The sequence below is a fragment of the Capricornis sumatraensis genome, chromosome 6 (assembly GCF_032405125.1).
Source record: "Capricornis sumatraensis isolate serow.1 chromosome 6, serow.2, whole genome shotgun sequence".
Taxonomy (NCBI): domain Eukaryota; kingdom Metazoa; phylum Chordata; class Mammalia; order Artiodactyla; family Bovidae; genus Capricornis; species Capricornis sumatraensis.
In genome coordinates, this window is record NC_091074.1 from 93,635,135 (window position 1) to 93,656,089 (window position 20,955).

The 20,955-nt window shown below is 47.2% G+C and overlaps 1 protein-coding gene across 1 annotated transcript in view; it reads left to right on the top strand.

The window, feature by feature from the left end:
- Window positions 1-20,955, top strand: part of WNK2 (WNK lysine deficient protein kinase 2) — a 146,848-nt gene that overhangs the window by 25,347 nt on the left and 100,546 nt on the right. The window contains exons 2-3 of the mRNA XM_068974352.1: window positions 18,048-18,220; window positions 18,453-18,673. Of these exons, the coding sequence (XP_068830453.1) occupies window positions 18,048-18,220; window positions 18,453-18,673 (394 nt within the window). The remainder of the gene's footprint in view (window positions 1-18,047; window positions 18,221-18,452; window positions 18,674-20,955) is intronic.

Here is a 20,955-nt window from a genome sequence, read left to right on the forward strand (position 1 = left end):
TGACCACACTAATCAGGATTTTAATGTCTGTGTCTAACAACTATAATATTTGAGTTCTCCTGGAGCTCATTGTCACTGTCTTTTTTGGCTGTTGTCATTGTTTCCGCTCTCGATTTTCTATCGTTTGGCCTTGTCTCCTAGTCTGCCTGGCCGTTTCTGATGGATGTGATGAAAACTTACGGAGATATTTGAGGGAGGCTGTAGGTGATTTTGTCTTTCTCTAGAGAAGATTTACTTTTGTTCCCAGAGGCAGTTAGAATAAGAGGAGATCATATTAATTGAGTCTGGAATTAAGCTGATTCAAAGTGGAGCTTCACCCTTTGTGAGGGCTGCTCTCTTCCCTTTTATCCATGTTCCTAGCACTTAGCACTTCTGGGGTGACTAGACTGAAGCCTGGGTGTTCACTGAGGCCTCTCTGCCTCAGCGGACCCTGTCACACTGCTGCAGCTCTGCCAAGCCCTTCAGTGTTTAGTCTGTGGTGGTAGTGCCGATGCTCTAAGGTAGAGCGGCACTGCTGCTGCTGCTGCGTCGCTTCAGTCGTGTCCGACTCTGTGCGACCCCAGAGACGGCAGCCCACCAGGCTCCCCCGTCCCTGGGATTCTCCAGGCAAGAACACTGGACTGGGTTGCCATTTCCTTCTCCAATGCATGAAAGTGAAAAGTGAAAGCGAAGTTGCTCAGTCGTGCCCAACTCTTCGCGACCCCATGGACTGCAGCCCACCAGGCTCCTCCATCCATGGGATTTTCCAGGCAAGAGTGCTGGAGTGGGGTGCTGTTGCCTTCTCCAAGAGCAGCACTGGTCCTGTAGAAATTTATTGTGAACCATATATGTAATACATAGTTTAAAAGCCACTTTTAAAGTATAGAAAGAACAAGTAGAGTTAACTTTAATAATATGTTTTCCTTAACTTAATATATCAAAAATATCTTTTTAACATGTATAGTTGACCTTTGAACAATGTGGGTTTGAACTGCATGGGCCCACTTACTATGTGGGTTTTTTATTCCAGTAAATACATGTGACAGTATTATATGATCTGTGGTCGGTTCAATCTGTAGATGCAGATTATGCAGACCATGAGTATGGAGGGCCCACTGTAAACGTGAATGTGGATTTCCAACTGTGTAGAGGATCATTGACCATAACCCCCATATTGTTCAAGGGTCAGCTGTAATTAAAATGAGATTATTAACCAGACTCAAAAATTACTTTTAAAAATGCTATGTCTTAGAAATCTAGCGTGTATCTTAGGTTTAGATAGCATCTCAGTTTGCACTAGCCTCATGTCACGTATTCATAGCCACATGTGACTCATAGCTATTGTCTTAGGCCACACGACTCTAGAGGAGGATGTGGCTGAGTGTGGGGTTCCCTTCTCTTCAGAGGAGCAGACCCGGCTTATTGCCCGTTTCACATGCATGTGCCCTTTGTGCCTGCTCTCTTGTTTTCGTTGAGGCCCCAGGGCTCTTGCTGCCATCTTGAGGAGGAACCAAGGAGTTGGTTCACAGGACGGGGACAGGTGGGAGCCACTAGCCTTTCTTTGACCCCAGAGAGCCCTGAGCCTCTGTCTGTGGTCCTTGGTTTTCTTGAACCCCTGCATTGTCCATCTGACAGTGCCTCCCTCCACCTTGCATTCTGGTGCATCACCTGACCCAGAGGGACATCTCCAGCTTCCTGACCTGCATCCTGGTATCCTGGTACAGCGTCTGGCCCAGAGGGGACACCAGCTCTCCCCCCACCCTGCTTCCCTCCCACGCCCTATACCCTGGTGCAGAGTGCCTGGCCCAGAGGGACACCATGGATGTTCAGGCCTGGGAGCATGTTCACTCAGCAGACACTAACCTGAGGCCATCAGTCTGCCACCTGGCCCGTGTGGTCATCTTACCTCTGGTGGTTAGATTACTTGGACTGCCCAGGGCCTCTGGACAGCAGTGGAGTGAGTCTGGGCCACTTTTTTTGTGGGGTGGGGCTTAGAGGACTTGGCTGGATGGGACCTTCCGTAGTATGAAGCATTGGGTTCTCCCTCCTTTCTGCTTCTGTGAGCAGTCAGAGCTGCAGGTCTAGGTGTTCCTGGGCTTGGAGGTATGTGGGGGAGGGTCTGTTTTCTGGGGGAGTGTCCATAGCATTTAGCAGATTGATACAGGACCATGGACCCTGCTGTTACAGCAGGGTACCCCAGCCGCAGGAAGATCCTTTATAGGAAATGGGGCCAATGAGGAGGCCCCAAAGGAGTGACCAGTCAGCAGCTTGGCCCTGGCGTTTGCTGCAGTGTTTGCCGTCCTGTCCCACTTCTTGCATAGGCACTGTCCTCCGTGAGGTACTCACCTCAACTGACCTTTGTCCGTGGTGCGTCCACATCTATCTTTAGGTGTCTCTGTGCGGATGTGGCCTGGGCTAGAGCTGGCCCTTCCTAGAAACCAGACACGTGGTGTGGCCACGTACGGTGAGTGACTGCTCCCGAGCTTCTGCCTGCTGGGCCTTGGGGCCACCTCAGATGACTTCCCCTGCTTGAAGGGTAGAGGGGGAGCTAGGGCAGGGCCAGGGAGTGGCCAGTGGGATTGGCACGGGCCGGGTGCTAGCTCCCTTGCTCACTAACCTTTGCATTTGACACCACAATGGATGGCCCACTGCTCTGACCCAGGGTACCAGGGTTACTCCATTACTCTGTTCTCTCTTGTCTGCCTGTTTCCAGGAGAGAACAGACCTGAGCTTGCGGTGCCACCTGCATAAGACCTCCATCCTTCCCCTTTGTATGGAGAGGAATGAGGTGTGGCGAGACCACAACTGTATAGTTAAGACACCATGGCTCGGCCAGGAGGGGCGAGCTAGACTGTGAGGGCTGACTCCCCAGGACTTGCCAGGGAGACCTGCTCAAGGCGGCTGTGATAGGAGGAAGTGTGTCTTGGCCATGACCATCTGTCATAATCTGAGACTATCTGCAGGGCTGGGTCAGGTCTGTCTGTGGCCTGTATGAGGCCTGAAGTGAGGTGAAGTGAATTCGCTCAGTCGTGTCCAACTCATTGTGACCCTGTGGTCTGTAGTCTGCCAGGCTCCTCAGTCCATGGAATTTTTCAGGCAAGAGTACTGGAGTGGATTGCCATTTCCTTCTCCAGGGGATCTTCCTGACTTAGGGATCGAACCCAGGTCTCCTGCATTGCAGGCAGATGCTTTACTGGCTGAGCCACCAGGGAGGTCCCATGAAAGATTTTATGGACTGGAGGGCTTGGGATTGGATCCTGCAAAGGGGCCAGGGCCTGCCCGGCGAGCTCCTGCCCTTGAGGATGCCAGTGGGCTCCGTCTCTGATCAAGTGCTGTCCTCAACGCCCCTCCCTCCACCCCGCAGCCTGTCTGCTCTCTGAGATGATCCCCACCCTGTGTCTGGTCCTCTTCCCTGTTTGGCTCCTTGTCTCCACCTGTTCTTACTAAGTCATGATAGCTCCTGCCAGTTTCACTGTGGCCCTGCCTGTCCTGTGGTGAGGAGGATGAGCAGGCCTGGGGTAGGGTGTAGCCTGCCCATGACCCTGAGCCTGGGGTGGGGCATGGGGCAGAGGCCTCCACCCCAGGAGTGCCCAATATAAAGAGCCGTCTCAAAACTGACCCACTGTGTTCATGCCTGGAATAAGGGCTTCCTAAAGGGTAGAAAGGGGCCATCTCCTGTACCCTCCTACCCCCCACCAGACCTCACCTCTAGCCCTACCCAGAGTAAAAAGTGACAGTAGACCCCAGTGAGGGTCTGGGGAGGGGTTGACACACTTTGCTATGTTCACAGAAATGAAGGCGGGCCTGATGGGGCTGCCAGCTGGTCCTGAAGAACTGGTCTGTGCCGGGCCTGTAACTGCTCCCTCACCCCATCTGCTGGGTGATTAGAGTCAGAGGTGAAAGAACTGATGCTGGCTCAGCCTCAATCGAGTGATAATTAAGATTCAGTCATGGAGAATATGTGAAATGGTAGGGAGAAGGCTCCACCCGGCTCAGTAAAAAATGCATGTTCAGTCACATTTGTTATCTGTTTGATCAGCTATGGACTACTGTTTCATAATAATAACTTGGTGCATAAGAAACAGGTTTGGACCTCAAAGTTACATGACCATAGGAAATAAAAATCCTAAATTCCAATATGCATCATTTTGTGACAGAGAAGTGTGGTCAGGTGATCAATAAAGGCTTTTAGGAAAAACCTGTATTATATTAGGTATGTGGAGTGAAAATAAGAATCTCAACTGTATTAGAGATGCTTTTACTGGTGTATTTTTATGGTATAGCTGGGATACTATGAAGTTCCATGGGAACCATTTCATAGAGCATTAAAATAATGACACTGTTTCCGGTATGCTGCAGATGACGTCCTTTACAGCTCGTTAAACTTGTGACATAGTTGTATCCCAGTTTGCGTGTGGTGAGGGCACCTCGTTTTACATAGTCCTTCTGTAGGTGGCAGAAGGAACGGGGCCTGGTGAGGCTGGCCACTGGTGGCTCTGCCTTTTGTGGGAAGGGCAGTGGCCTGGGTGGCCTTAAAAGAGCAAAGGCCCTTAGAGACTCTAATTTTGAGTCATTTGTTTACCTAAACCTCCCTCCACCCCAGAGAAGACAGTATTGTTTACAAAGGCAGTGAGAGGCTGGATGGTGATGTTCACGCTTCCTTCTCAGCAATTATAAGCTTACTGGCACCCATTTCAAAGAAGGTGTGAGTGTTGGAGTGTCCAGCCCTCCCTGACCTGTCTGTCCGCTGAGATTTTACTCTCAGCCCGTGCCCAGTGGGATCTTCCTTATTCTGAGACTCCATGGACCCTTTATGTTGGGTCTGTACTTCCTGAGAAGTGGGATTCCATCTTATGGTAGCAGTGGGAGGACTTTTCATTTCAGTAATGGTGCCTTTATTTTAGTTCAGTTTTATCTTGTATTTCTTCAGAAGCAAAGGAAAACTGTATTCTTTGATCAAAGAGTGGAAAGGTGTGAGCTTATACTCTAGAGTACACACTATTTGATGCCTTTGTTTGGAAATGATTTAGGAAAAAACATCCCTCCCTTTTCTGTGAGCTTGTGTATTTTTTTGCTTAGATTCAGCTGAAGAGAGCACTTGAGTTTAAAAGAAGTAAATACAGTAAATATTAAGAGGGAACAGGTCACAGCCCAATGTGTGTGATATTACTGTCTGTCCAGGGCTCTCCTTTGCTGCCCAGGTGGAGGGTAGCTCTTGAGAGAGGTCAGGACAGCCCCACTGAGCCACCTGCCTTGGGGCAGAGCCAGCACCTGGCTGCTGTCCCTGCAGCCACCAGCCCCTGTGGTGGGTTGTAAACCGCAATCAGCCCACTCTTTCTGGGACCTCACACCCTCATATAGGATGCTTCCTCCTGGAATCCCTGCCCTGCCAGTGCCCTGGATAGGTGGGGGCGGCTTTCTCCCCAGGCCATTGGGAATGTTGTCTGTCTCATGGTGCCTGCAGCTGGCACACCCAACTTTCCCTTTGCTCTGATTTTGGTGCAGTGTAGTTGCGTGTTTTTCTGTTGCCTGCCATCCCTGCTGAACCTGAGGTTGTCCACGGCTTTTCCTGCATGCCTAGAGCCTCAGTGACCATTGGTTGACTGAGCAAGGTGCAGGGATCCTTGCCTGAAGTAGGAGTCAGGGACAGAGCAGTGTCCTCTTCTCCACTGACGTCTCCACTCCCTGTGTCCCACTCCTTCTTGGACCCGAGACCCTGTGCCTTCTCTCTGTTTTATGGTGAGAGAGTGGTGAGGAATGGGCCAGCTCCGCAGCAGCTTGAGCCTGAGTCAAGTCCTCTAGACTCGAGAAGGCTCTTCCCACCAGTGGTATCCAGGGCCTAGAGTGTGCAGAGGACTGTGCAGGGCCAGTGACCCCCGCCCTTGGGCCCACTCTGTTCCTGGATCCCCTGTCCTCAGGTGACTCTCTGTACATGGGACTGTTCTCAACAAAGACCCTTGACACTTTGTTTTATGACCAGATGGGGTTGAAGAGAGGTCCAGATTGCTAACCCTAGGACTCTGGCTGTTCTTGACACTCTCCCAGCTGCTCGTGTCCCCTGTCTGTATTGTGTGTGTGGATCCTGCCTTTCCCTGTCTGGACTCAGGGTTGCCAGGCAGCTCTGCTCCTCATGGGGTTGGTTGGCTTTGCATGGAGAAAGGAGATGGTTGCAGAATCCCCTGAGAACAGCCAGGGTGACCCTCTGGGTCTGATGATTTCAGCTCTCACTCGTGTGATGTTGGGCAGATCTGGTGACCCCTTGGTGGCTGGGAGGGCCTATTAGATCCGGGGATTTCTTCCTCTGACCACCTTGGCCATCTCTTCTCCCTGCCCCTACCCTATTCAGAGGGTGCCATCCGTGACTGGCTGGACCTTTTTCCTGTAGGAGAAAAGGGCTGGCATTGTCCCAGAATGGATTTATCCTTTATCATCTGGTTGACTTTGACCATCCTTACCCAATAAATTATTTACCAATAATTTACCCTCCACCAGGGATCTGGTGGCAGAGAGGCTGGTCTAAGAGACCTCACCTTCTTGTGTGGTGGGGGTGAGCTGTCCCGTAGCGATACTATGTGACCAGCCAGAGCCCACCTCCTCAACATCAGACCTCCAGAACAACCTGACTCTGGCAGGATTTGGGGGTCTCAAAGGGATTATGTGCGTTCTTCCTACCCTGACTTATGACTTGAGCCCCCAGCACATCAAAGAATGAAATCACTCCACAAACAGTGATAATGCGTCAGTCACTGTGGTGGTCCTGCCTTCATGGAGTCACTGAGCTGATGGGGCCAGCCAGCAATCAACAAACTGGAAAGGACCCCAGCCAGCTCTGAGAGAAGGGACGCTGGGCAGCATACTGCAGGCAGCTCTGGACAGTGCTCTGAGGACATGCCAGCTGACCTTTTAAATTATCGAGCAGTGTGTCACCTAGTTAAAAATAGCCCAGTGGCTTAGAACATAAAATAAGGTCGGCTCCCTCCCACTTCCACACCCAGTCCAGCTCCAAGTAGCGCTGTTGTTAAAGATCTGACTTTTGTGTCATACTTGAGTCTTGGCTTTACCATGTTTAGCTGGCATCTGAAAATCAAAACTGTAGCATATGCAGGGCACTTTCCTCTCCCTTTCAGTGTTGTTAGTTAGGTTATTTATAACATGAACCTTTTGCTCTGCACTAAAATGAAATCTTTTGCTTTACTGTTGGTTGATGCTGAAATACTGGCAAAAACAATTTTTATTGTAAGTAATCCTGTGAGTTTGCTTTAGAATAAATGACTAGACCATTAGACGGTTTAGTAACTGAAGTGTCATTGCCCAAATGGCTGCTGGGTCTGGGAGTGGCACAGTGTTGCACCCCGTGTCCTTTCAGGCTTCTGTCACAGGGTGCAGCCAAGTTCAGTCACCCCTTGTAGGCCAGCGGGGCTTCACTGAGTTCCCTTTTGTGTTCTCTGCTTTGCAGAAACGCTTCCAGTAGCTGTTTCACCTGGGGTGCTGTGAAGTAACCTCTGGGTTCTCAAGTGTCTGAGAATAAGTCTTTGGGCCTCATGGTTTGATGTCCCTTTGGCAGATGATAGAATTGCAGGTTTGAGTCGGCATTTTGAGGATGCTGCCAGTATTACCAGTGAGACTGGGTGCCTGTCTGGGTGTTCCTTGGGAGGTAGGACTTACTCTCAGTCCTTGGGAATCTGATTTTTTCTGAAATGAGATTGGAGGTGGATCGTTTCTCATTGATTCGGCCGTGGCATATGCTTTTATTCTAAATAGTTCTCCTTTTAGCTTGGGGAAATGTTACTCTGCTATCGTCTTCTTTCCTGATACCTGTTCTCTCCTCCTGTTCTGTGTTGTTAGGATTTCCAGCTGGTTCTTTCGTGTCTCTAGATGTTTTTCTTCTCTTTATCTATTTGGCTTTGTGATGCTTTCATTTTACTTTTTACATTTGAAAAATTGAGGTATAACTTACATATAATGAAACACAGATCTCAAGTGTATACATGATGAGCTTTGACATATGCGTGGGAAGGTGTAACCTTTGTCTTCAGTTACAGTGGAGAATGTCTCTGTCACGCCCTCATCCCTCACCACTACCCCCCCATCCTTCACCTCCCCCCACCCCCGCCAGGTTTGCAGCTTTTGCATTGCCCCTCACCCAAGAGGCAAGCCCTTGCTCTGATTTCAACCCCATGTGTGAGTTTTGCCTTCTCTGGAGTTCAGGAGATATTAGGAGTGGAGCTGGGCTTCCCTGGGGGCTCAGCGGTAAAGAATCTACTTGCCATTGCAGGAGACGCAGGTTCGATCCCTGGTCTGGGAAGATCCCTGGAGAGGGAAATGGCAACCCATTGCCGTATTCTTGTGGGGGAAATCTCATGGACAGAGGAGCCTGATGGGCTATAGTTCATAGGGTTGCAGAGTTGGGCATAACTTAGCAACTGAACAACAGCAACAAAGTTGGAGGGGAGTAGCTGGACCTAGAGCAGGGGTGAACCTGCCAAAGGCTCTCTGAGGCTTGTACCAGCTTGTGTTTCCAACAGCTGTGTGCCCGGAGAGCTCAGCTGCTCTCGGATGCCCAGTGGTTGGAATGATCCATCTTTTTATTTTAGCCCTTCTGGTGGGTGTGAAGTGGTGTCTTGTGCTTTTAATTGACATTTTTCTGGTGACTCATGGTGCTTTACACATTTTCATGTACTTATTGGCCTTTTCTGCATCTTTTGTGACTTTTCTTTTCATGTGTTTATTGTTGAGGTGTGGGAGTTCTATCTATATTCTGGATGTAACTCCATGTCAAAAGCATCTATTGAGAATATGTTGGTGACTTACTTTCTAAAACAAAGTATTGCTTTTGATGAGCAGAACATGTTTCCATGTTATTGTCTTGGTGAAATGGTAACTTTTTTGTATTTGCTGTTTCATTGGGTTACAGAATACCTTATTCTTAAAATACAGAGCTTTAATTTGCAAAAGTTCTTCCTTGATTGTTCCTATTTAAATAGAAGCTGCTCTTATTTATTTGTGTCAAGCTCTTGGATTTTTATGAGGACATGAACTAGATTTTTGGGGAAGTTGCTTTTGTGCCTGAATTGCTTGTTTTTCTGGAATCAGTCTTGGTGTATCCCTGCTTTGTTGGTGATTATTCTATTCAGTCCTGCTTGTACCTGGAGTGTCTGATGACGGTTTATTGAGGTGGGCCTGGTGGGTGGGAGAATGCCTAATGGGTACAGTGCTACTTGGGATAGAATTCCTTAACCAGCTAATCTTGTCATGACCCCAGGGCCCTTCTCTTCTTTTGGATTGGTTGGAGTCTGGCTTGATGTCCTCTGGACATCAAGGACCTGAGAGGTCTTGGGCTGTGTTTTTTTCAGCTCTGATTTCTTCATTGAAATGTATCCATTTCTGTCTTCCTGCTGCTGCTGCTGCTGCTGCTGCTGCTAAGTCGCTTCAGTCGTGTCCGACTCTGTGCGACCCCAGAGACAGCAGCCCACCAGGCTCCCGCATCCCTGGGATTCTCTAGGCAAGAACACTGGAGTGGGTTGCCATCTCCTTCTCCAATGCATGAAAGTAAAAAGTGAAAGTGAAGTCGCTTAGTTGTGTCTGACTCCCAGCGACCCCATGGATTGCAACCCACCAGGCTCCTCCGTCCGTGGGATTTTCCAGGCAAGAGTACTGGAGTGGGGCGCCATTGCCTTCTCCTAGAACTCCTCAAACACTTGATGGTTTGTGTTCATTTGTATTTATGTTTCCTTCTGAGAGTTCTCCTGGTGGGAAGGTGAAGGGTGGCTTTGTAGGCTGATTAGGCTGTGATGGAGGTGATGCTGGGGGCACATACTCAGGCTTGGGGAGAAGGCTGTGCTGGGGCCTCTAGGGGTAAGATTCACCCATGAGGCGAAGTTGAAAACAACAGAACTCTGGTGGAAATCCACTGGAGGGATTTAAGAAGGGAAGGGCCAGGATCTAGGCTGCAGAGGAGGGATGAAGACAGGTGGCCGGGCTGCTGGTGGATTGGGATCTGTGTAATGCTGGAGCAGATGGATCAAGGGCAGGGAAGGTGCTTGGTGTGTGGGACTGTGCTGAGGAGTCCGTGTCTTCCTCCCAAGATGTGGCTGGGCATACTTATGGGCGACACCCCAGAGCTGCCTCCCCGTACCGTGATGGTGGACTATAGTTCCCTACTTAACCTTGCGGTCCCAGCTCAGTGTCCGAGCTGCAGGTATCCCCAGGCCCCAGCGAGTGTGTCTTCTGTGTCCTCTCGTGTTGATGCAGATGAGGCTGGGACTCTGCTACTCTTCTCTGCCTCTCATGCCGTTGTTTCCTTGTTTTCTGGTTGTCATCTGCTGTGGTTGTGGACATGTCCTCAAAGTTATGTGTAAATTAGAAGTAAACAGATGCTTCTTTCTCTTAATAATACTCAGTAAGTGGGTGTGGAGGGAGCAAGGTTTCAGAGGTTTTTCTTCTTTTTTAAATTTTGATATAGTTGCTTTAAAATGTTGTATTAGTTTCTACTGTACGATGAGGTGAACTGACTATATGTATACATATATCCCCTCTGTCTTGGGTCTCCCCCACCCATCCCACCCGTCTAGGTCACCACAGAACGCTGAACTGAGGTCCCTGCACTATACCGTAGGTTCCCACAAGCAATATCCATGTCAATCTCAATCTCCCAATTCAACCCACTCCCACTTCCCCTCCACCCCGCCATGTCCACAAAGATTCTCTACATCTTTATCTCTATTCCTGCCCTGCAGATAGGTTCATCTGTCCTATTTTGCTAGATTTCACATATATGTGTTAATATACAGTATTTGTTTTTCTCTTTCTGACGTACATCACTTTGTATGACAGATTCTAGGTCCATCCACGTCTCTACAAATGACTCAGTTTTGTTTCTTTTTAAGGCTGAGTAGTGTTCCATTGTATATATATACCACATCGTCTTCTCTTTTTTCCTTGGCCACACCACGGGGAGTGTGGGATTTTAGTTCCCTGAGCAGGGATCGAACCATGCCCCCTACAGTGGAATCATGGAATCCTACCACTGGACTACTAGGGAATTCCCCTGTCCCACATGTTCTGTATCCATTCGTCTGTGATGGATGCTTAAGTTGCTTCCATGTCCTGGCTTTTGTAAATAGTGCTGCAATGAACATTGGGGTGCCATGTGTCTTTTTAAACTGTGGTTTTCTCAGGGTATATGCCCAGTAGTGGGATTGCTGAGTCATCTGGTAGTTCTATTTTCAGTTTTTTTTAAGGAACCTCCATACTGCTCTCCGTAGTGGTTGTATCAATTTACATTTCCAGTGCAAGAGGTTTCCCTTTTCTCCATACCCTCTCAAGCATTTATTGTTTGTAGATTTTTGATGAAGGCCATTCTGACAAGTGTGAGGGGATACCTCATTGTGGTTTTGACCTGCACTTCTCTAAAAATTAGTGATGTTGACCATCTTTTCATATGCCTCTTGGCCATCTGTATGTTTTCTTTGGAGGAATATCTGTTTAGGTCTTCCACCAGTTTTTTGATTGGGCGGTTTCTTTATGTTGAGCTGTGTGAGCTATTTGTACATTTTAGAGATTAATCACTTGTCAGTTGCTTCATTTACAAATATTTTCTCCCATTCTGGGGGTTGTCTTCTTGTCTTGTTTATGGTTTCCTTTTCTTTGCAAAAGCTTTTAAGTTTAGTTAGGTCCTATTTGTCTATTTTTGTTTTTATTTTCATTAGTAAAGGAAGTGAGTCACAAAGGGTGTTGCTGTGATTTATGTCAATGAGTGTTCTTCCTGTCTTTTCCTCTAAGAGTTTTATAGTATCCAGTCTTAAGTTTAGGTCTTTATCTATGTTGAGTTTATTTTTGTGTATGGTGTTAGGGAGTGTTCTAATTTCATCCATTTACATGTAGCTGTCCAGTTTTCCCAGCACCACTTATTGAAGAGACCGTCTTTTCTCCATTGTATATTCTTGCCTCTTTTGTCATACATTAGGTGACCATGGGTTTGTGGGTTTATCTCTGGGTTTTCTGTTCTGTTTCATTGATCTGCGTTTCTGTTTTTGTGTCAGTACCATACTGTCTTGATGACTGGAGCTGTGTTGTATAGTTTGAAGTCAGGGAGCCTGATTTCTTTTGCTCTGTTTCTCTTAAGATTGCTTCAGCTCTTTGGGTCTTTTGTATTTCCATATAAATTGTAAAATTTTTTGTTCTAATTCTGTGAAAAATGCCATTGGTAATTTGATAGGGATTGTGTTGAATCTATAGATTGCTTTGGGTGGTATAGTCATTTTCACACTATTGATTCTTCTAATCCAAGAGTGTGGTATCTCTCTCTATTTGTTTGTGTCATCTTTGATTTCTTTCATCAGTGTCATATACTGATGTGTACTAGTTTCTGAGTACAGGTCTTTTACCTCCTTAGGTAGGCTTATTCTTAGATATTTTATTCTTTTTGTTGCAATGGTAAATGGGAGTTTCCTTGATATTTCTTTCTCAACTTTTGTTGTCAGAGTATAGTAATGCAAGAAGCTTGTGTACATTAATTTTGTATCCTGAAACTTTACCAAATGTATTGATTAGCTAAAGTAGCTTTCTACTGACATCTTTACGATTTTCTATGTATAGTATTGTGTCATTTACATACAGTGTCAGTTTTACGTCTTCTCTTCCAGTTTGAATTCCTTTTATTTCTTTTTCTTCATAACTAGGACTTCCAAAACTATGTTGCATAATAGCGGTGAGAGTGGACATTCTTACTAAGTCTGTTTCTGATGTTAGAGGAGATGCTTTTAGTTTTTCATCACTGAGCATATTTGCAGTTGGTTTGTCATATGTGGCCTTTATTATGTTGAGGTAGGTTCCTGCTGTGCCCATTTTCTGGAGAGATTTTATCATGAATGGATACTGAATTTTGTTAAAAGCTTTTTCTGTCTCTATTGAAATGATCATATGGTTTTTATTCTTTAATTTGTTGATATGGGTTATTGCACTGTTTGGTTTATGTGTATTGAAGAACCCTGGGATAAATCCCACTTGATTATAGTGTATGATCCTTTTTGTGTATTCTTGGATGCTGTTTGCTAGTATTTTGTTGAAAATTTTTGCCTTTATGTTCATTACTGATATTTGTCTGTAATTTTCTTATTTTATGCTTTTTTTTTGTCTGGTTTTGGTATCAGGGTGATCATGGCCTTGTAGGATGAGCTTGGGAGTGTTCCTTCCTGTGCAGTTTTTTGAGAGTTTGAGAAGGGTGGGTGTTAGATCTTCTCTAAATGTTTGAGAAGATCTAAATGTTTAGATCTTCTCTAAATTTGCTTGTGAAGCCATCTGGTCCTGGATTTTGTTTGTCAGAAGATTTTTAATTGGAGTTTCAGTTTCATTACTTGTAATTGATCTGTTTAAAACAATTTTCTATTTCTTCTTGATTCAGTCTTGGGAGATTGTACCTTTCTAAGAATTTGCCCATTTCTTCCAGGTTGTCTGTTTTATTGGCCTATAGTTGCTTGGATAGTCTCTTATAGAGAAGGAAATCAGAGCAGGCGATAGCACCCCACTCCAGTACTCTTGCCTGGAAAATCCCATGGACAGAGGAGCCTGGTAGGCTGCAGTCCATGGGGTCACTAAGAGTTGGACATGACTGAGCGACTTCACTTTCACTTTTCACTTTCATGCATTGGAGAAGGAAATGGCAACCCACTCCAGGGTTCTTGCCTGGAGAATCCCAGGGACGGGGGAGCCTGGTGGGCTGCTGTCGATGAGGTCGCACAGAGTCGGACAGGACTGAAGCGACTTAGCAGCAGCAGCAGAGAAGGAAATGGCAATCCATTCCAGTGTTCTTGCTGGGAGAATCCCATGGACAGAGGAGCCTGGCAGGCTACACGGTCCGTGGGGTCACAAGAGTTGGATACGACTTAGCGACTAAACCACCACCATAGTCTCTTAAAATCCTTTGTATTTCTGTGGTATTAATTGTAATTTCTCCTTTTTCATTTCTAATTTTATTGACTTCCTCTCCCTTTTTTTTCTTGATGAATCTGGCTAACAATTTATCAGTTTTCTTTTCAAAGAACCAGCTTTTAGTGTCATTGATTTAAGCTATTATTTCATTCCTTTCTATGTCATTTTTTCTGTTTGATTTTTGTGGTTTCTTTCCTTCTACTGACTTTGGGTTTTGCTTGTTCTTTTTTCTGTTGTTGCTTTAGGTATAAGGTTGTTTATCTGATATTTTTCTTGTTACTTGAGATAGGATTGAATTACTATAGACTTTCCTCTTAAAACTGCTTTTGCTGTATCCCGTAGGTTTTGGGTTGTCATGTTTTTGTTGTCATTTATTTCTAGGTATTTTTACAATTTTCTCTTTGATTTCTTCAGTGATGTCTTAGCTACTTAGTAGCATATTATTTAGCCTCCATGTGTTTGTGCTTTTTACAGTTGTTTTTCTATAATTGATTTCTAATCTCATAGCATTGTGGCTGGAAAAGGTGCTTAATATGATTTTAATTTTCTTAAATTTACTGAGACTTGGTTTATGACCTAAGATGTGATCTATCCTGAAGAATTTCCTGTGTGCGTTTGAGAAGAATGTGTATTCTGTTGCTTTTGGATGGAATATCCTCTGAGTATCAGTTAAGTCTGTCTGGTCTGTTGTGCCATTTAAAGTTTGTATTTCCTAATTTATTTTCTGTCTAGATGATCTGTCCATTGGTATAAGTGGGATGTTAAATCCCCCCACTGTAATTGTAATCCTGTTGATTTCTCCTTTGATTGCTGTTAACATTTGCTGTATGTTTTGACGTGCACCTATGTTGGGTGCATAAGTATTTACAGTTGTTAGATCTTGTTCTTGGATTGATCCCTTGATCATTATGTCGTGTTCTTCCTTGTCTGTTGTAATAGTCTTTATTTTATTTTAAAGTCTAGTTTATCTGATTGCTTCTCCAGCTTTCTTTTGATACCCATTTGCTATAGAATACCTTCTTCCATTCCCTCACTTTCAGTCTGTATGAGTCTCTAGGTCTGAAGTGGGTCGCTTGTAGACAGCATGTATATAGGTCTTGTTTTTGTATACATTTAGCCAGTCTTTTGGTTGGAGCATATAATCCATTTACATTTAAGAGAATTATTGATATGTATATTCCTATTGCCATTTTCTAATTGTTTTGGGTTTGTTTTTATAGGTCTTTCTTGTCCCTTGTGTTTCCTAGAGAAATTCCTTTAGCATTTGTTGTAAAGCTGGTTTGGAAGTGCTGAATTCTCTTAGCTTTTGGTTGTCTGTAATGCTTTTGATTTTTCCATCAAATCTGAACCAGATCCTTGCTGGCTAGAATAATCTTATTTGTAGGTTTTTCTCTTTCATCATTTTAAATGTATCTTGCCACTCCCTTCTGGCCTACGCAGTTTCTGCTGCAAAATCAGCTGATAACCTTTTGGGGATTCCCTTGTGTGTTATTTTTTGCTGTTCCTTGCTGCTTTTAATATTTTCTTTGAATTCAATTTTTGTTAGTTTGATTAGTATGTGTCTCAGTGTGATTATCATTGGGTTTGTCTCCTTGAGTAGGGAAGTCTCTGTGCTTCCTGGACTTGGGTGGCTATTTCCTTTCTCATGTTGAGGAGGTTTTCGACCAATCTTTTCAAGTATTTTCTCAGACCCTTTCTCTTTTCTTCTTCTGAGACCTCTATAATTCGAATGTTGTTGTGTTCAGTGATGTCCCAGAGGTCTGTGAGACTGTCCTCATTTCTTCTCATTCTTTTTTTTATTCTGCTCCTCAGTAATTATTTCCAGCATTTGATCTTCCAGCTTACTTATTCATTCTTCTGTCTCAGATAATTTGCATTGATTCCTTCCAGTGTATTTTTCATTTACCTTGTTGTGTTGCTCATCACTGTGTATTCTTTAGTTCTTCTGGGTCCTTGTTAAATATTTCTTGTATTTTCTTGATCCACACCTCCATTCTATTTCCAAGATTTTGGATCATCTTTATTACCGTTCCTCTGAATTCTTTTTCAGGTTGGTTGCCTGTTTCCTCTTCATTTATTTGGTAAGGTTTTTACCTTGCTCCTACATCTGTAACGTATTTTTTTTTGTTATCCCATTGTTTTTGATGGGCAGGGCTGTGTTTCTGTCTTGCTGGTTGTTTGACCTGATTAGTTCAGCACTGGAGTTTGCAGACAGTTGAGTGGAGCTGTGTGTTGGTGCTGAGATGAGGACTTCTGGGAGACCTCACACTGACTAATTTCCCTGTGACCTGCAGTTCTCTGTTAATTCAGCAGTTTGAACTTGGCACTACCACCACAGGAGCTCAGGCCCAACCCTTGGCCTGGGAACTAAGGCCCAGTAAGCCTTAAAGTGCAGAAAAAAGAAAAAAAAAAAAAAAAAGCAAGCAACAAGCAGAAAAGAACAGAACAATACCAAACAATAAAGTAAGGTAATTAGGAAAGTAAAAACTATATTTAGCGAAATAACTCTAAAAATTAAACAGGACAAAATAAAACAGAATGATAACAGCAAAAAAAAAAAAAAAGAAAAAAGAAAGGCAAAAGAAAGACAATAAAGCAGTTTAAAAACTAATTAGAAAAAGAATAAAAATAAAAGATAAAGACATAAAAATAAGACTTCCCTGGTGGTCCAGTGGCTAAGACTCTGTGCTCTATTGCAGGGAGCCTGAGTTTGATCCCTGTTTAGGGAACTAGATCCTATATGTCACACCTAAAAATTCCACTTGCTGCAAGGAAGGTCAAAGATCTCGCTTTCACATGACACAGCTAAGACCCAGCACAGCCAAATAAATAAATAAAAATAAGTAATTATTGAGAAAAAATAAATAAAATACTCTCCATGCCTCCTCTTGCAGTCTTCTTCCTTCTACTGTAAGCTACAGCATCCCTCTGCCTCCCCAGGGGACCCTCCAAGACCTCCAGATAGGTCTCTGGACCCACTTTGGTCTTCCGCTCACTAGCATCTGCTCCTGAAGCTGGCCTGGAGCACACATGCCATGTAGGCCAGCTGGGGCATAGGCCTCCACTGGCGTGCCCATAGGGGCTGGCGCAGCCAGGGAAGAGGCCTTGGAGGTGGGTGGCGTCTGGCTTGCCTGTACCTACATGGCCAAAGGAAGCTCTGTCAGGGGCGGGACTTGGGCTGCCAGTACTGTGTGGGTGGAAGAGGCCTTCGTGGGTGTGAGGGCTCAGGATTGGGATCCACACAGCTGGAAGAGGCGTTGGGGCTGGACTCAGGCCAAAGATGCAAGCGTCTGGAAGAGGCCTGGGGTGGTAGGGGGGCTGGGTGGTCTTAGGCCTGAGATCTGTGCAGCTGGAGGGGTCCCAGCGGGTGGTGGGGCTTTCAGGCCCAGGACCCCCACAGACTCACCAGGGCTGAGTGGGCAGAGGAGACGCTGGCTGTGTTCCCCTCTATTCCCAGCCTCCCACAGGTCCGACCCTGTCCTCGCTGATCCCTTGGTGGTGAGTGGGCTCCGCTGAGTGCGGAAACCTTCCCTCTCCTCCAGACACCCTCAGTGATGCCTGTCTGGTCCCACCGCCACTCTTCTTCTCTCCCTCCCTCCCACATCCTACCTGGTTGCTCAGGAATTCCTCCCGCCCCTCAGGTGTCCAGGGTCCCGCACCAGGGCCTCGTCAGTGCCCTAGCTGTGAGCAGATGCAAACTCTACGTCTTCCTACTCTGCCATCTTGATGCTGCCCCTCAGAGGTGTTTTTGGGGAAAAAACACATGAGTATTATAGTGTGGGGTTTGGAGGTATCTCTGATTCCCAGAGACCTTTTTGCTGAGCTTCTTGAGCAGAGAGAAGCTAATTTGAAATTGATGAGATATCAGGGTCTGATGGTCCAGATGTTGGAGAACCGTGAACAGTTGTGCTGGCTTTATGAATCAGAGGCCTGTCCTGCTCTCTGTGGGTAAAGAGGGGAAAGACTTGAAACTGGGTCAGATTTCTCTCAACTCCAGATATCTAGTCCTTTCCTCCTGCCGTGTTGTGTGTTAAGAGCCGAGAGAGCGGCCTGGCAGAGTCCTGGCTCCGACTCCCTGCAAGGCCTCTGCCTGAGGCTGTGCCAAGTGTCCCTCTCAGTCCGTGTGTGTTTCTCTCTAGGACCGGAAGCTCACCAAACTGGAGAGGCAGCGGTTCAAGGAGGAGGCCGAGATGCTGAAGGGCCTGCAGCACCCCAACATTGTGCGCTTCTATGACTTCTGGGAGTCCAGTGCCAGGGGGAAGCGGTGCATTGTGCTGGTGACCGAACTGATGACCTCAGGGACACTGAAGACGTGAGCATGCTACCCACTCAGCCAGCTGGGGCCTTGGGGTGGGCTTGGCCTGGGGCTCAAGAGTTGCAATGGCTGAGGCCCCGGGCCTGCGTCTGCTTGGGATGGTCCTTGCTGGTGTGGCCAGCAGCCCTTTCTCAGAAGTGCCCCTGTTTGGGAAATAAATACACAGCCCTCAGCAACTGGGAGCCCCTTCCCCACACGAGCCGTGGGTGAGCCTCACCCCCACCTGCAGGTATCTGAAGCGGTTCAAGGTGATGAAGCCCAAGGTTCTACGTAGCTGGTGCCGGCAGATCCTGAAGGGCCTGCTGTTCCTGCACACCAGGACGCCCCCCATCATCCACCGGGACCTCAAGTGTGACAACATCTTTATCACTGGGCCCACAGGGTCTGTGAAGATCGGCGACTTGGGCCTGGCCACCCTCAAGAGAGCATCCTTTGCTAAAAGCGTGATAGGTGAGCCCGTCTTGTCTCTTCATGCCCCTGTGCTTCAGGGCACCTCCACACCCGCCCGGGATCACCATCCTGCAAGTGCTGGCTCTGCTGCCTGCGCCCCCTATGTCTGGCTGCAGCCCTGGATGCCCTGTGTGTGTCCCTTAGCTGTGTCCCTTGGGTGCTGAGGCTGACTGGCACCCAAGGGCCTGTGGACACTAAGGGTACTTGGGTGCAGGAAAGAGATCTGAAGGACAGAAGTATGTGGGGACTTCGTGGTCATTGAGGCTGGAGCTGCCTTCAGTGGACTGAGGGTGGGGAGGGTGCCCCAGACCCCAAGACCCACAGAGGGAACCTTTGGGGTAGTTTGGGGTATGGAGTGAGCATGAGGGGTGTGGGGCTGAGGGATTTCATGTGGATGGCAGTTTGCTGGCTATTAGCCTCTGCATTTCTTATCCTCCTCAGAGAAGCTCCTCTGTGGCTGTGGCTATCGTGAGGACATGGTCTGCAGTTCATGCCAGCCCCATGTGGGGTTGAGCTTTGGTTCTGCATGCTGCAGGCACTGTGTGTTCACCAGAGCTGCGGGGAGCCCTTCCTAGGTTTTGCAAAGAATGTGCTTGAAGGGGCTGTGGGGCAGCCATTTATAGGGTTCAGGATGTTGGAAAGTGCCAGTGAGCTGCAGGGTCAGGTGGCTATAGGGTATGGCTCTGGAAGTTTGGATCAGGTAAGATTGGGAGAGGCTTTCCTCCATGCCATGATGCGACGGCGTCTTCCCACATAAGCAAGATGAGAGGGTGATTAGGGCTTGGCAAGTTCATGGTTTTGTTGTATGGTTGGAGACAGAACTTGACTTGTTTGTGGAACATGGAACTGCTGGGAATCTGGAAACTTCTCTGGCAGCCTAGTGGTTTTGGAATGTGACAACATCTGGGACAAGGTAGCCACCAGGTGTCCTGCGGATGTGAGGCCTGTGGCCTCTGGCTGAATAGGGGAGCTGAGTGGTGATGCAAGGGTTGACTCGGGCCTCAGTTCCCTATCTGTGAAATGGGTGGAGCAGGTGAGGGCCTGGCTGTGGGACCCAGCGGTTTGGGGGAAACACCACCAAGCCTCCGAGCTGCTAGAGGTGTCCAGGCAGGCTTTGCAGGTTTGACCTTGGAAGTCAGGGCTTCTTTGACAGCTTTTTCCTCTTGGAAATGGACTTCCAGTTGCTGAGTGATGTGGTGGGGTGAGATGAAGCCTGCATGTTTCTGGAGGCACAGTGAGCCCCACTCAGTGTCTGGCTCCACAGGGCTCCCTGATCACCCCACCTTTTGCTCAGCTGGAGCCCTCGAAGCTCCATGCTCATTGTAAATGGGGGCTGGTCAGCACATCTAAACAGGTGGGCAGCAAGACCCTGTCCCCAGCAAGGGGCCTCAGCTGAGTGGGGGTCTGTGGTCAGGTGAAGGATCCCCTAGGCCTATGAATGAGGCTTTTCCCTCCATGCTGTGTCCAGGGTACCTATGGGGGCCTTTGATACTGTGGACCCATTCTAGGTGCAGCCGTCAGAGAGGTGTTGTGCAAATAAGACGTGATTTGAGATATCTGGCGGTGGCAGCCTCCTAGAGGCTCCCCATGACCCTTGTGGGGTTTGTCCCTGAGGGCTGCTTGGATCTGACGCCGTCATGATGTGCTCTCACTGCGTTTGTGCTGGCCGGTCCCTGAGTGGGTGGAGGTGAAGTTGGCACAGTCCTTCCTGCAGGTGTTCACAGCCATGGAGGCTGGGACTTGGGGGATGCAGAGCTGTGGGGCGTAGGAGGTGCGCCCAGAGGTCCCTGGACACGTGTGTATGGGTGCCAGCATACATACATTCTTCTTAACATTTAGATTTAAACAGCTGTGTTGTAAGGAAAAAGAAAAAAGTTTGGTGTCCATGGCCCTCGCACAAGTGCAAAATTGGCATCACCACCATCCCACCTTGCAGCTGGGCCCCACACATACCCATTGTCCACTCTGCTCCCACAAAGTCAGAACATCTTGGGTCCTTGGGGTATTTCTTGCAAAGCAGCATTTCTGGTTCCCAAGGGTCTCAGAAGAGACTGAGCTGAGTGATCAGGAGTCCTGGGCAGGTAAGTCAGGTCCTCTCTGAGCTGGCTTTGCTCCCAGCTGCTTGCCAGCAGCCCTGAGGCTCCTCTCTCTTATCCTTGTAGATGGACATGGCCAAATGCCAAAATTTTCAGTATTATCGTATGGTCCAAAAACCCAAAAGGATGAAAAATGGCCAGTGCAAGGTCCCTTGAACTCCAGTTCTCTCTCTATTCATCATTATT